Here is a 16,822-nt window from a genome sequence, read left to right as displayed (position 1 = left end):
CCCTTTGGGGTTTTGCCTCTCTTTGGAGCCTCCCTCCATGCCGCTCTGACTGGAGGTCTTTGACTCTAATAAATCTTGCTTTTAAATCTAAAAAAAAGAGAAAAAAAAGTGGGGGGGGGGGCAGGTGGCGCAGCAGATGAAGCTGCCACCTGCAGAGCTGGCATCCCATGTTGGTACTGATCCGAGACCCGGCTGCTCCACTTCCAATCCAGCTCTCTGCTGTGCTCTGGGGAAGCAGAAGATGGCCCAGAACCTTGGGCCCCTGCAACCCCTGGGAGACCCAGAAGAAGCTCCTGGCTCCTGGCTCCCAATCTGCGCAGCTCCAGCCGTTGCAGCCATCTGGTGAGTGAACCAGCGGATGGAAGACCTCTCTCTCTGCCTCTCGTTCTCTGTGTAATGATGACTTTCAAATATATAAATAAATCTTAAAAAAAAAAAAGATAAACAGGAACTGGTGCTGTGGCATAGTGGGTAAAGCCACTGCCTGCAGTGCCGGCATCCCATATGGGCACTGGTTCGAGACCCGGCTGCTCCAATTCTGATCAAGCTGTCTGCTATGGCCTGGGAAAGCAGTAGAAGATGGCCCAAGTTCTTGGGCCCCTGCACCCATGTGGGAGACCAGGAAGAAGCTCCTGGTTCCAGGCTTCAGATTGGCGCAGCTCCAGCCATTGTAGCCATCTGGGGAGTGAACCAGTGGATGGAAGACCTCTCTCTCTCTCTGTCTCTCTCTTTCTCTCTCTCTCTCTCTTTCTCTCTCTGCCTCTCCTCTCTCTGTGTAACTGTGACTTTCAAGTAAATAAATAAATCTTTAAAAAAAAGATAAACAGGAAACCACTAATCTCATAATGTAAAAGAATAAATGCAAAGTTGGATTACGTATATCCTTTCATGTATGTATTTTTGTGACTCACATACAAGGGGGAAAATAAAACTACATGAAATTTTCCTTTGATATGAGAAATATCTAATTAGACTGGATCCATATGGATGGAACAAAGACATAGCCTCAGCTATTCTCACTCATTGCCTAAAAGATAAACATTGGAATTTATTCCTTGCCCTTGAATGTCAATTGGGTCCCACACCCTATTGCCTTTACACCCCACCCTCGCATTCTTCCCCAGTTTCAGAGGCCCCTTGGGGCCATCTGAAAGACCAGTTGCTCAGCCACCTGAAAGACCAGTTCAGAGGAATTCATCTCTGCCTGCTCCCTACACCCACCCCCATGCCTAGCCCTCCTAAGATATAAAAAGGCCCGGCCTCTGGGGTCAGGGCCTCCTGCCACGTGTTCTGTCAATGTGCACACTGGCAGCTGGTCACCCACCTCTTCAAATTTATTTTCTCTGAATCAATTCAGTCTGGCTGTAGATTCGCATTCTGCCTCCTCTCTGTTCTATGCCTCCTCTCTGTTCTATGCCTCTTTTCCTAACACATGTGGAAACAAATCAGGAACAAATACCATCTCCTTAAAAAAAATATTAAACCAGCCGGCGCCACGGCTCAATAGGCTAATCCTCCGCCTACGGTGCTGGCACACTGGGTTCTAGTCCCGGTCGGGGTGCCAGATTCTCTCCTGGTTGCTCCTCTTCCAGTCTAGCTCTCTGCTGTGGCCCAGGAGTGAGTGGAGGATGGCCCAAGTCCTTGGGCCCTGCACCTGCCTGGGAGACCAGGAGAAGCACCTGGCTCCTGCCTTCGGATCAGCGCGGTGTGCCAGCTGCAGCGGCCATTGGAGGGTGAACCAACGGCAAAAGAAGACCTTTCTCTCTCTCTCTCTCACTGTCCACTCTGCCTGTCAAAAAAATAAATAAAAAATATTAAACCCCTCTATCTTTTCAGAATTGCATGTGGAATATCCAAGTGAGGGAATCTGCAGAGAAGAGACAACAACGAGCTTGCTGTCTCTGGAGTACATGACATAGTATTTCTGAATTATTTATTAACGCCACTCCAAAGCTCCCACTTCATTTTTACATACACCATCTCACTCCACTGTGTGTCAGCATTCATTCTACTCAGGTAAAGGATGAACTCAAAATGGAAACCACAATTAATCACAGAAACATATGTCTAAATGCCCTAAACAGCACTCAGCCTCAGAATCAGCCCTTCAGGCATTGGGAGCTGGCAAAGAAGCCCATGAGAGCATTTCAGGCATGGAAAGCCAAGACACGGTGCCAAAAAATGACCTACAGGAAAGATCTCTGTGAGATCTCGGTGGAAAGAAGGGGCCATCAAAGGAGGTACCTTTCTCTGACGGGAGGAGAGAACTTCCACTTTGTTTATGGCCCTGTCTAAATACTGACAGTTTGTGGACTCAAAAGGCTTTCATAGCCTTGGCAGTGCATGACAAGAACCTCAGGTGATCACTGATGTCGTAAATACGAGGTTTGATTTTTAAATCAACAACAGGAATCACTGTACACTTGCTTCACATGCAGGACCTCTGTCCTTAATGAGTTGTTCTAACTAAAAGCTCCAGTATTGGGAATTGCTGATGACAGGATTCTATGGAATTTGAATCCCAAAATTCAGATTCTAAGCTTTTGTATATAGCTTTAAAGAGGCCCTGATGCAGACTTTGTACTGAAAAGGGGAGCTACAAGAGTTGTTATGGATTCCAGGATTTGGATTCTAAACCTTGTGTTTGCGTAAAAGCCTCTGAAACAAACACTGTGCTGGAGCTGCAAAGGTGTCCCAAGGAATCAAGGAGTTTTTAACAAAAACTCCAACGTTAGAAATTCCTGAGCAAGCCATTCAAAGAAGATCCTCTTCAGATCAGCTTCAGCTTAAATGAAAGGGACCTTACCAGGAGCTATTGAGCACGACTACCTCCGTGAAATTAGGATTAAACTTCTACCTCTTAAATCTTCACAGGTGAATGCGAAAGACATGCCTGATTGTTCCAATAAGATAATCAGAAACCTTATGTACCTCTTCAAAGCAAAAAGGATAAGTAAAGCTTTTGCCTTTGTCTCCTTAAGGCAAACATGCTGTACCTGCCTTTCTTGATTATCTCTGGGAACTGTTATTGATGATAAAGTCACCTGATGATTTCTATTACAATTCTCTATACTCAGAATAAATGAGTTTATAATCTACATATCATTACCCACTATCTGGGAATCTGTAAGATATGTTGTTTACATCTAAAGGGGCATCCCACTTACAATTGGCTCTGTTCCAGTTTTGCTTAAACTAATTAACAACTTATATGTTTCAGAACTCCACTTCTGGGAGTAACCACACAGGGGACAGAGTTGGCAATGACCGATACTGCTCCAGCTCACAAAGCAAATTTGTTAGATAGGATTAGACAGAGACTTCTAGGCCCTGGGTAGACAGGGCTGCACTACACCCCTCACAAGCAGGAAGCAGTTACAGAAGAGATGATTCGACGTCAACTACTCAACTTAGGATTCTACTCAATTTAGGATTAAGGGGATGGAGTCTCTGAGAGGGGAATGAAGTAGGCAGGCATACAGGTTAAAATTGTTAAATTTGTTAACTGGGAGACCATGCCTTTGCCACACCCCTGTGTGACCTCATGCCCCTACCTGATACCTTCGCCACGCCCCTGTGTGGCCTCATCCCCCTACTTGGCCACACCTGGGTGCCCACCAGCCAATCAGGTTAATTAACCACTCCCCCTTGGAAGTGGGTTAAAAGCCAGGCCGAGGTGTGGCCTGGCCTTCTTCTTCCCTGGCCTTTTGCCAGGAGGGGGCTTGCTGTAGCCCTGTACCTCCAGGGCGCATGGCCTTCGGGCCATGTGCTGTAGGCGTCCTGGCCCAGATACAGGCCTAGATGCTCTTCCGCGTGGCTGGTTCCTGGTACTCGATATGAACCCCTATTCACCTCTCTCTCTTAAATAAAGTTCTCACTCTCCTATGCATCTTTCTCACTAAATAAAAGCCTAAAATGTACCATGCTGCCTCATTTAACTGTGCCGGTATTTAGAATTCTTCTCTAGATATTAGGCAAGAACCCTCTCAGGCTTATTAATATTGGGGATTTAATAATAAGCCCGTGGTGAAATCATATGGCACCCCAAATTCTGGTAGCACATGTGGCACTCCAGATAGCATTTCCAGGGAATTTAAGGGGCCACATTTTAGTGTAAATTTTAGGGGGTCTTCTCCGATTTCAAGTTGTACTATGTGAATTAACGGTAAAATTTGTCTTCAAACAGTACTTTATACTATGTGCATCTGTGTGGGTGCAAACTATTGAAATCTACTTAGTATATACTAAGTTGATCTTCTGTATATAAAGATAATTAAAAATGAATCTTAATGAAGAATGGGATGGGAGAGGGAGTAGCAAGTGGGGGACAGGAGTGAGGGTGGGAGGGCAGGTATGGGGGAAAGAATTGCTATATTCCAAAACCTGTACCTATGAAATTTATATTTATTAAACAAAACCATTCTAAAAAATATGTCTAGATGTTTCACATTGTTTAGTTGCAGACTTAAAATCAACTACTAAACTTAATGAAAACTGTTTGACAGTGACAGAAAAATCAGAGCTGGAAAAGAAACAATTTATTTCCTTTTCTTTCAAAAATATACATTTACTAGGAAATATTTCTCCTTAATTTTATACATATGAGAAGGCCCAGAAATTCCCTTTTCAATTTAAAAATGTATCATGGTTTTGTTGACCTTGTAATGATCTGAAGGAAGATGAGAGGATTAACTCACAGTAAACACTTACCTTCAGCTAAAATTGCTATATGTCCTAAAATTCAAAGAGCATCAGCGGCCATGCGACTGGAACAACACTTCCATTAGAGGAAAAAAGCAAAGCTAGTAGAATTTTCAGTCTGTCGGTAAACAAATGTAAGATTCCCCTTATGAGTAAACAGAATAAACACACATATTTTATGTACCTTGTCATCCCAAAGTCTGAGATCTTCACAATACAGGTAGAGCTGACCAGACAATTTCTTGCCGCCTGCAGAAAGAAGACAAGACTCCAAGTCTGAATGTAAATTTTTCCTGCAGGGGTTCCTATTCTCCTTTCCCTTGGTTTAGTTGGGCTCCACATCGCCTCTCTATGTGAACAGTCAAGTTATGTTCATGGTGGTACCCAACAGTGGTGTACATGACTCAACAGCCTGCTCTCACACAATGGATTTTAATGATTCTTCGAAGCGATTTTTAAAAATTAGAAAAAACTATAACACCTTTACTTTTTAAAATGTGTACTCTCCCTCAAGAAGTATCCTTGATAAATTAGAGGACTGATTCATTCTAGGAGATGTTCAACTTTGAATCTCGGCACTAAAAAGTGTGTATGTTTTATTTATCTTGATAAACAAAAGATGAAAATTTAATTTACATGACAGTCATTTCATGTTGGTGATCTCTAATAGACAATAAAAATAAAGATATTTTAAGATGTAAATTTCACTGAGTATATCTATTTGTAGTGATAATTTCATACTTCTTCAAATCACTCCAGTGAACTAAACATGGTTCTATATAACACAGATGCCAAAACCATCTTTTGCAGCAACAGAAGAAAATCATTTGGCCTTGTGCCTCATGCAGCTGAAGTCTTTGGCAGAATTTCTCACTTCAGCTACAAGACTCAGTCTAGTAACAAAATCCAGAATCGTGAAATGATAAGCCAGAGGAGCCGGTTTGGAAGTTGCTAAAAATTACCAGCAACGGCATCCAAGCCAAACCACCAGAACAAGAATTATTGTTAGCTGATCAGGTCACTCTGGTTGTGTGTGATGGACACATGCGATTGCTTCCAGGTGACAACATTTGCGATTGCTCATGGAATCCTCATTCTCATTTGAGTGAATTTTTAGATTTAGAAATGAGACATGAATATCATGAATAAACATGGAATGGACAGAAAGTATCCCTCAGGGAGGTAGCAACACAGGAAAGCAATGCTGTCAGCATTTTGTTGGGACAAAACAATTTTTTAAAATGGGAATATTTGGGGCCAGCGCTGTGGCGCAGCGGGTTAATGCCCTGGCCTGAAGCACCGGCATCCCATATGGGTGCCGGTTTGAGACCCGGCTGCTCCTCTTCCAATCCAGCTCTCTGCTGTGGCCTGGGAAAGCAGTAGAAGATGGCCCAAGTCCTTGGGCCCCTGCACTTGCGTGAGAGACCCAGAGGAAGTTCCTGGCTCCGGCTGTTGCGGCCAATTGGGGAGTGAACCATAGGATGAAAGACTCTCTCTCTCTCTCTCTCTGCCTCTCCTCTCTCTCTGTAATTGTGACTTTCAAGTAAAATAAATAAATCTTTAAAAAAAAAATAAAATTGGAATATTTCAAGCATTACAGAACTGAATGATTTAGCATTTCTAGTCTTCTAAATAATGCCAAGTAACACTTCTGCAATACTATCGGGACCAACCGCTCCACAAGGGGGCAGATTTGTCCCTAGGTAAGAGCCACTGGAACTTCTCTTCGCTGTTGTACTTCCAGTGTGTAGAAGAGTGCTTGGCATATGCCAGGCACACAACATATGTATGACTTGGATGAAGACAGGTGATAGGAAGGAAAGAAGAGGGGAGTGAGGAACGGAGACAGGAAAGAAAAGAAAATCTGTTCTAGTTGATTAATTATTCAAGGCATATTTAAAATAAATCCTTACTTGACAATATCATCAAGGGGCAATTAAAATAGCTACATTTCATGATAAATTACACGAATAAGAAAATGTTCAAAAATAAGCCAAAATGCATTATTCAAAATATTGAAAGTAATTTTATGTCCTTCTGACTATAGGTACAATATATAAAATAATAAGATAATTTGCTTATACTTACTAAATCCCTGTGAATATAGCAGTTTTTCTCCAGATATTCCATCCCCTCACATACATCCTGGCACACGCTCAGTAGCATTTCCTTCCGAAGTTGTCCTTTTCTCTCCCTCAGGTAGTTAAGCAGGCAGCCATTTTCCATGAACTCTGTCACAATGTAGAGCGGTTTCTGCTGTGTACACACCCCATAAAGCTGAACTAGCCTTGAGTGTGATAATTTCCTGTTGGAGAAAAACATCTGCAAGTGAGCAGAACTGTTGATGCATTGTAGAGTGTTTCAACACAACTGGTAATATTTGCCATCTATTTATCAGTTTCGTTATCAAGGTAAGATCAAAATCAACCCGACCACAGAGAAAGTAGAGCAGCTCTCTTTCCACTTCGTGCACTGAGCAAGTGGGGTCAAGAGTTTAACTCGTGCTTCCAGAGTTATTAAAGACACAGAATGTGATCACGGGGACAATGTTCTGTTTGTCAGCTCTTTTTTTTTGTTTTTCTCCTTTCCGTTTCATAGGCCTTTTGCTTCCTTATTGCTCATTGCTCCTCCTTGCCCAGGTTGCACAGTCTTTGTCCTCCTTCAATCTCAGCCCTCCTAAGTGCACTGCTCAGACAAAAGCTCTGGACGGACAATCAGCAGGAAAGGGTGACTGACGCATATAAGACTGAAACTTAAACACTAATGACTAAGGCCAACTTAAAAGGAAAATTGTAAATAAAGTTGGACTATGACTGATGAGCACTATGAGTGATGCTTTCATATTGCTCCGGGGAGGTGGGGGGGGACTCTGCACAGTAAAAATTATGTGGGCATTTGATTGTCATTTTCAAATAAATCCATATTCTAATGACTAGCAATATCAGCAAGTCACAATATTATATTTCTGCTCCTGTAATTGTGTATGACAACCTCTAAAGGTCATTCTTTTGGTGCCAAATTTCAAAATGCAGTGATTTGTTACAGTTTAATCAAAACAGCCAGAGAGTTTTATCAACCAATGCCTTATTGTGTTAAGGAGAAAGATAAAAAAACATTTGCTTGAAGATTTCTTTTGTTTGGAAATTAAACTGCTTATTTTGATGTAATTTCAAAATAAAGAGCATATTAAATAAAATAAAGTTGGAGACTCAAAAATACTTGCCAGTATGATACCTTGTGCATTTAGCATCTCTCTCTCTCTCTCTCTCTCTCTCTGTCACACACACACAGAATCCTAGAACTGTGCCTGCTGAAACATATCCAGAGCTTTTTAGGCACTTAGAATTCAAAAGTTTATTGTTTCTTCTGGGACCATAGCCTTCATCCTCTAAAGCTCTTTTGTGCCAACTAATAATCATGGAAAACAATATTCAAATTAATGCTTGTAATTTTAGAAGATATATAAGAAGTTGACTCTGGGTTAACTAAAAGTACCTCAAAAAGTTACTTTTTATTTACAAACCTGAAATCAAAGATTCAGAAGACTATCCACCTTAAAACAACGTATATGAGTGACTATTGACACATTATCATAAAATTAGTTTGTGAGAACACTCCAGTAAATTGGGTAGAAATACATTTTTCTTCTGATTTGCACTTGAATTCATAAAGTGTACTTTCAGTTAAGAAAGTAAGTTTACTATGTGCAGGATAATGGCAGGAAAGCAAGTCTTGAAATGGAATATGCATTTGCCATGAGAAATCCACCAAGTTGGTCCCCACATGGAAGCACTTGAAACTGAACAACACGCAACATTTGCTTAGCAAGATCACTTGCAAAAATCCGTCAGAAAGAAGGCAAACTGCCATCAGAAATGAGGGGAAAAGACAAATAAATCCTGAGTGTGTGGTATTTCCCATGGGCATTTACAAACTTGACATCAAATTACGTTCCTGTTTGCACTAAGTTTGGAACCTCTTACTACACATTAGTTCTCAGTTTAGGGAAGTATTTATGGCTCCTCACGGGGCAAACATGCCACGTGTACGTTTTCAGTTCGTTATTTGCAAAGTTTCAGGCCCTTGACAGTGCTCTCCTCTTCCCTTTTTCCAATTGTTGTCTTTCCCTAGGTAATCGTATCGAGTTTCAAGGTCTTAAATATCATGTCCAGTGCTCCCTCCCTGACCCCTGACCTTTCTCCTCACCTCCAGACATATACTTAGCTGAGCAGTCGGTCACCCCTGGGTAGCTAACAAGCCTCTCAAATTCAACACATCCAAAGCAGAAGTCTTGATCCCTCCCGACTCGGTCACACAACTTCATTCTTCCCTCATTTCAGTACACGCAGGGCAACCTCTGATGGTGCCCACGAAACCCTGTTCCTCCCATTGTCTGCCACACACAATCAGCAAGTCTCCCTAACTTCATCCCAAAAACGTGCCCTGTGATGACTGTTTCCATCTCCACTCTCGTGCCACCTGCCACCGGCTTCCTCCTGGACCCCTGCAGTAACTTACAACCTACTCTCCCACAAACTCCACAGGGAAGCCGGAGTGAGGTACAAAACACAAACCAGAGCAGACCCTTCCCATCATCCCTGACTGCCCAATCTAACTGAGCCCTCAGCCCACCGCTGGCTCTCACCGCATCGTTTTGTAGTCTCAGCCTTACCTCTCCTTCTTGCACTGCTCACTAGAACATATACACAAATAAGCTCCTTACCTGTCCTGTGTGCCACCATCTTTCCTGTACTTAGAACACTGCCTGGCACACAGTCAGCCATCAATTGTTGTTGAATAAAACTGAAAGATGTCATTGGTACTAGATTTTGTTTAACAAAGCTGTAAGCAATGCTATGAAACCACCATGAAATACATTATTTTTTATAATTTTTTAAGATTTAATGATTTTTAACATTTTGCCATTAAGTTCCTATGTAGATATTTTATACATACTTATTCTATTTTTTCTTGAAAACAGGGGTATTAATATCACAAAATATGGGATTCATGATAATGATAACAGGGAAAGAAGGGTTTACTGTAGTGCATAGGGTATAATTCAGTGAAGCAATATTTATAACTATGTATCAAATAACATCACATTCACACAATTTTTATACTCTCTATATATCAACTTGTACAAATAAGAGGAAACATTTTTCTGGGTCTGGTTTACCTCTCTTAGCATAATGACCTCCAGTTTCATCCTTTTTGTTTTTTGAAATGTCATGATTTCACTTTTTGTGGCAAATGTTCCATTGTATATATGTATATCACATTTTCTTTACCCAGCCTTCAGTTGATGGGCATCTAGGTTGCATCCATATCTTTGCTATTATGAATTGGGCCGCTATAAATACAGGAGCTCAGGTATCTCTTGGATGTGCTGATCTCACGTCCCAGGAGTGGTAGATCCACTTTTAGCTTTCTGAGGAATCTTCACACTGTTTTCCACAATGCTTCTACCAATTTGCATTCCCACCAACAATGGACTAGGGTGCGCTTTCCTCTACAACGTCTCCAGCGTTTGTTAGTTTTTGATTTCTGGATAATAACCATTCTAACTGGAGTGAAGTGATACCTCACTGTGATTTCTGCTTGCATTTCCCTGGTGGATAATGACCCCGAACATTTGTTTTTTTTCATGTGTCTGTTGGTCATTTGTATTTCTTGTTTTGAAAAGTGTTTGTTTATATCCTTTGCCCGTTTCTTTTTTTAAATGAGGAAGTTGAAAATTTTATTATGTTCCCTATTTTGCTGCAGAGCTGCTGCTTCACTGTGTAACACAGCACCAGCAAACGCAGTAGATTGCAAAATTAAGACAGTGCTGTTCTTTCTCTGGCACTGTACAATTAACAAAAGCTCTTCTCCCTTCCCAGTTATTTCCAATGGAAAGATCATTACATATTTTGACCCCAGCCCATGGATGGGAATAAGCAAGTTACAATATTACATAAGGTTAACAATGTTATCCTTGAATTACATTATTTGTATAACTAGTTTCTAGCGCAGATAACTTCATGTATTCTGAATACTAGTGCCTAGAGCCTGGTATAAAAATCCCAAGGTACTGTGAAAAAGATGCATTGTGTTCATCTGCAATCATTACAGAGTTAGTGGAGATTCCTTCCAGTAGCCGAGTTCAAAGCAGCATCTCTTCCCATCAATATGGCTGAAAGTTGCTTTGGAAGTCCTCTGTCCGCCACTAATTTAAGATAACTGTGCTGGATTAAGTTATTCCACTCTAGGTCACGTACGGGTTCCACTTTCACTCCTCAACAGATATTATACATTTCTCACAGGCTTCTTCTCCCATTAGTTCACCTAGTCCTGAAGGGTTACCCAGTGTCATCTTGCTCAGCCAACCATCCTAACAGGATTTGTTGACGAGTCCTGGGTCCTCTGCAAGGCTTCATGAATTCAGTTACTCCTCCTGCTGCTAGAGGAGAATAGAGTTCACGAGCAGCTTCCATACTTTCTAAAGCACCAAACTCATCTTGTTTTATCAATTTTGTCCCAACTTCAGGCAGACTACACTAAACAACATCTCCCAAAGCTCCCTGCGCAAAATTGCTGGTTCCCACTGCTCCAATGCCATGTTCTGCTGCTATCCATTCATGCTTCTCTGTGAATCTGCAAGGAGAGCAGAGCAGCTCCATGTGCAGCGCGCTGCGGTGCCCGCTCCCAATCGCCAGGGCAGAGGTGGGCAGGGAGCAGCTGGCACTGAGACCCGGAGCAGGCTGCCAGCCGGGCCCGCACGCTCCACACCATGTTTGCAGGGTGCCGAGAGTAGCCAGGCTGCGACTGGGCTACCTGACAGGCAGGAAGGACTGGGCAGGGTGTTGCCCATTTCTTAAATGGATTGTTTGTTTTGTTGTTGTTGAGTTTCTTAAGCTCCTTATATATTCTGAATATTAATCCTTTACCAGATACATACCGTGCAAATGTTTTCTCTCCCATTCTGCGGGAAATAAATTATTTCTAATCCAAGAAATTATTCATGGATATATTGCAAAAGCTTACAATGCAATTTGCATTTATGATTTAATATAGACAGGCATTCAGAGGCAGGCTCTTTCTCTGTCCATCTGTTGCCTGTTGGATGTCCTGACCATTCCCTGTGAAATCCTCCATCCAGCAGGCGTGCTACTCACCACTCTCCACTCAACTCTCACCACGCCTGAGATTCGAAGGAGTTCCTATATTTTTCCTTTCCTCTCACTCCTAAGTCCTTCTTTTTTGACTGCTATACTTTTCCAAGCTCTATATTCATTTACCTTCTTGAATTTTGATTTTTAAAGTCAGCCTTCTAGTGAGGATTTAATAGTATTACATAAAAGATCTGATTCAAAAAATGCTAAAAAGGAAATGGCAGTGTCATGAAAGAAAATGGGTAAAATTTCTCCTTTTCTCTATTTTCCAAAAGTTCTATTTTTAAAGGTATTTTGAATAAGATTTCATTTATTATTAAAATATTGTTAAAAGTAATTTGACTTTAAATTCTAGAAATTATTTTATTTGAATAATAAGGGTTAAGAGTCCAGCTAAAGCCCTTATTAACTAATTCATTACCCCCTGGAGGTAAACACATAGGGAAGAGGAAAGAGAAGGGCAAGGGTATTTTCAGTTTTTATTTAATCCATTCGGCATAATATGATATAAAAGTATTGAAGGCTTCTATCACAAAAACTAAAATATTTAATTGTAGACATGATGATGTAGATAAAATGAGATATACATGAAAAAGCTGTTAGAGAATTAAATGTACTATACATGTTTCTTTTATTTTAAATATTACTAGTTCACACATCACCATAAAGGTCAGTCCTATTAATAAGCTATATCCAAAGACACAAACCTCTCATTCAATAACTAAAAGGGCTTGGTAAAGGCAATGCAATATTATAATAATTTATACAAAGTACACTACTCCTAATCGTAAGAGCTGAGCTCAAGTAGTTGTTTTAGCTCCTACTGGTTGCATGACCAGAAGCTACTTATTTGAACATTCTAAGTGTCAATTTCTTCCATGTGTGACATGGAGATAATACAATCTGGCCTTCTTCCAGTGAATATTAAATGAAATCATGCATGTGCACATATTATGAAAAGTATAAGCCAACAAGGTGAGAATGCAGAGAGAAAACTTCAAAGTTTAATCAGATTTTCTGGGCTGCGGTCACCTAAGAGAAACACACGGGTTTTCTGTCATTCTTCTAAATAATCTCGCAGGTGCTCTGAAACCCATGAGAACAGGCCCCAGGGGGAGGCTGCATCCTGCAATACAAGGAGAAGAGCACAGTCGATTGCTGAAGATTTCTTCTGCACTGGAAAACCACAAAGGACGGCAACCATTCTGGCTGACAGGTGTGGCGACAGCTATCAGATCTGGCATATATTAGCTGCCCAAGAAGAGTTTGGTAATTTTATGATATAAGCTTAGAGATTCGTGCCCAACAGGTCACAGTTCTGATTTCAATTAGAAGCTCTACCGGCCGGCGCTGTGGCTCACTAGGCTAATCCTCCGCCTGCAGCGCCAGTACCCCAGGTTCTAGTCCCGGTCGGGGTGCTGGATTTTGTCCCGGTTGCTCCTCTTACAGTCCAGCTCTCTGCTGTGGCCCGGGAAGGCAGTGGAGGATGGCCCAAATGCCATCCAGGGGGAGACCAGGAGAGGCACCTGGCTCCTGGCTTTGGATAGGTGCAGTACGCTGGCCGTAGCAGCCATTTGGGGTGTGAACCAATGGAAAAGGAAGACCTTTCTTTCTGTCTCTCTCTCTCACTGTCTAACTCTGCCTGCCCCCCCCCCACCAAAAAAAAAAAAAAGCAATTAGAAGCTCTACAAACACTTTTGTGTAGGACTGCAAGCAAATTACCTGTGTTCTCCAAATTTCCTTTTTCTTGCCCATAAAATTGGGATCTTAACCTACCTTGTAGAATTGTGATGAGGACTCATTAATGGATTCAACAGGTCACAAATGATTTTGAGCATCAGCTGCGTGCTAGCCACAGCTTGAAGGACTCACCAGGTTGAACATAAGGCCCAGGCGTTATAGAGCTGACAGTCTCCAGGGGACAAACAACAGACATGAAGCTTCACATAGTGACAAGGGCCCTCATGGAACCCACAAAAGGTGACACAGCAGAAGGCATTTGGGGGTGGGTGTGCCAGTTTGAACCAGGTGGTTTAAACCACCTGGAGGATGTGACATTTAAACTACCCACTTACAGAAAAGAGGTGATATGTGCCCAGTTGTACATCCTTGGCAGATAGAGCTCAATGTAGGTCAGCTATTTACTATTTGTAAGATGCATGTATTTGAATAGGGTATTAGAATTTTTCCTGCCTCGCTTCCAAAAAAATCAGGAAAAAATTAGGTAAGTACATACCCAGAAACATATTACATCCATCTGAACTGACTCAAAAACAAGGCATTAGGGCCAGTATTATGTAGTAGCAGGTTAAACCTCAGCCTGCAGCACCAGCATCCCTGAGGGCCCTGGCTTGAGTCCCAGCTGCTCCACTTCAGATCCAGCTCCCTGCTAACAGCCTGGGAAAGCAGCAGAAGATGGCCCAAGTGAATGGGCCCCTGCACTTGTAAGGGAGACCCAGAAGAAGCTGCTGACTCCTGGCTTCAGTTTGGCCCTGCTTCAGCCATTGTGGCCATTTGGGGAATGAACCAGCAGATAGAAGCTTGTTCTCCCTCTGACTTTCAAATGAATAAATAAATCTTTATATAAAAAAGGAGCCATTGGCCTCATTCCTGCCTCCATAAATTGCCAAGACTGTTTCTATCTCTTATTCCATATAAGATATCCTCAGAGAGCATTCCAAACACTCAATCAGGCTTGAACCTTGCAAGAATCCTTATGACATTAGAGATCTCTAATTCTTCCTTATTTACAGGGATTCTAATATGGCTTTAACTCTCCCTGAATCTCATGTCTCCCATTCATTATTTTCTTGCTATGCTATATTTAATCCAATACATAGGACTACTATTTTTGTCCTTTAGATACAGGAAAACCATGATGAGATGCACAAGGGGGCAAAGTCCAGACAGATGGGTGCTCGGGTTATCCAGGGACACAAACACATCATTGAGAAGCAGATGTCCCTGGAAAACTGTGTTTGGTCTAACACCCCGCAGAGTATGTTCTATTGTAAGTGGATGGAAAGGATTTTTTTTAAGAAAGCTTTTATTTAATAAATATAAATTTCATAGGTACAGCTTTTGGAATATAGCAGTTCTTTCTCCCATACCTGCCCTCCCACCCTGACGCCCGTCCCACCTCCTATTCCCTCTCCCATCCCATTCTTCATCAAGATTCATTTTTAATTATCTTTATATGCAGAAGATCAACTTAGTATATACTAAGTAAAGATTTCAATAGTTTGCACCCACACAGATACACAAAGTATAAAGTACTGTTTGAAGACTAATTTTACCGTTGATTCTCATAGTACAACACATTAAGGACAGAGGTCCTACATGGGGAGCAAGCGCACAGTGACTCCTGTTGTTGGTTTAACAATGACACTCTTATTTATGATGTCAGCGATCACCCAAAACTCTTGTCATGAGCTGTCAAGGCTATGGGAGCTTTTTGAGTCCACAAACTCTGTCAGTATTTAGACAGAGCCATAAGCAAAGTAGAACTCTCTCCTCCCTTCAGAGAAAGGTACCTCCTTCTTCGATGGTCCCTTCTTGAAAATGACATTTTGATTGGTTATTTGGGTGTGGGTTGAGAGTCCCAAGTGACATCACTGCTCTGCCTTTAAGGAGGATGGGTCTGGGTAATCGCGTCTGTCATTTGTTTTGTCTTTTGCTTTGTTTTGTTTTTCTCTAATTGAGATCTGCAAGTGTGGGACAGAACTAAAGTACCCTAGACAATAGAGCAGAACTAGGGGACGCCACCTGCAGTTGTTTCTCCTCTAAGTAAATGCTGACTAAGTCTTTAAAGAATGTAGCTTTCAACTGTGCCAAATTATTGGCCGGTCCCATCGATGCCAAGTTATAGTCATATAACAGCTATGGGTCCAGAGAGTCAAAACGCTAACCCAGCAGAATCACAGAAGGGCAGTGTCCACTGATCTACAGGAGCCACTTCTTTTGGAACTCTGGATTCCTGAATTCTTTGAAAGCAAAAGCTGTGTTCTTATAAAAACATGACATTCTTTTCGCCACTGGGGGATGCCCTTTCAAATAATGAGCAACATACTTGGTATTATCACCTGGACAAAACCAATGTGTTTGCTTCTGGGAAAAGGAAAAAAATAAATAAATAAATAAAGAGCACTTACTAGACACCTATTATTGAGTTGAAAAGAATACACTTGCTTGTCATTTTCACAGATTATCTCATTTAATTCACACACTGATCCAGTGAGGTAGGTACTGATATCCGTAGAGGAGAAAACGGAGGCTTGGAAATGTAAAACAACTCACCCAGGTCACACAGAAGTCAGATGATTTGCCTGGATGACATAACTAGCTTGGACACAAATCCAGGTGCGGCTGACTCCAAAATCCATGTTCTCGCCACACTACCAGGATGCCTCAGGAAGTTTGCCTGGGTGTTGTTTACACTTACGTCATCACTTTTGCCTCTTCGATGAAATCCTCTTCAGACATGGAGCCTTCGTTGATAGCTTTGATGGCCACCTGGATGTGTGCTCGCCATTTACCTAGATGGACTACCCCGAACTGACCGCTTCCGATCTTTCTGACGAAAGCCAATTCAGATGGATCTATCTCCCACTTTTCTAGAAAAGCAAACATCCATGTTACAATTGGTAAAAAAAAAATAAAAAATAAAAACTAGGAAGATGAAAACTGGAAAAAATCAGAAATTATATATCCTTATTTCACATAGGGGTTAAAAATATATAAATGATTGAAAAAGATTTACTATTTTAACACTCTAATTATAGCTTCAATCTGTAATTCAGGAATTCAAGTTTTAGAACACAAATTTTACTTACTTGGAGAACATATGACACATTATGAATAACGGAATACATTCTCTTCTAGAGATACCCACGATGAGGCTCCCTAAACTAAATCTACCAAGACTACAAGGAGACCTGGAACCTAAAATATGTATGTCCCCAATCTGT

At 41.6% G+C, this 16,822-nt stretch overlaps 1 protein-coding gene across 1 annotated transcript in view; it reads right to left on the bottom strand.

Moving 5' to 3' along the window:
• Positions 1-16,822, bottom strand: part of TXK (TXK tyrosine kinase) — a 54,972-nt gene that overhangs the window by 11,749 nt on the left and 26,401 nt on the right. Inside the window, exons 9-11 of the mRNA XM_062212850.1 lie at positions 16,297-16,468; positions 6,790-7,006; positions 4,886-4,950 (exon numbers count right to left, since the gene is read on the bottom strand). Of these exons, the coding sequence (XP_062068834.1) occupies positions 4,886-4,950; positions 6,790-7,006; positions 16,297-16,468 (454 nt within the window). The remainder of the gene's footprint in view (positions 1-4,885; positions 4,951-6,789; positions 7,007-16,296; positions 16,469-16,822) is intronic.

Source organism: Lepus europaeus, chromosome 16 (genome assembly GCF_033115175.1).
Source record: "Lepus europaeus isolate LE1 chromosome 16, mLepTim1.pri, whole genome shotgun sequence".
NCBI classification, from domain to species: domain Eukaryota; kingdom Metazoa; phylum Chordata; class Mammalia; order Lagomorpha; family Leporidae; genus Lepus; species Lepus europaeus.
This window is presented reverse-complemented; position numbering and strand designations above follow the sequence as displayed.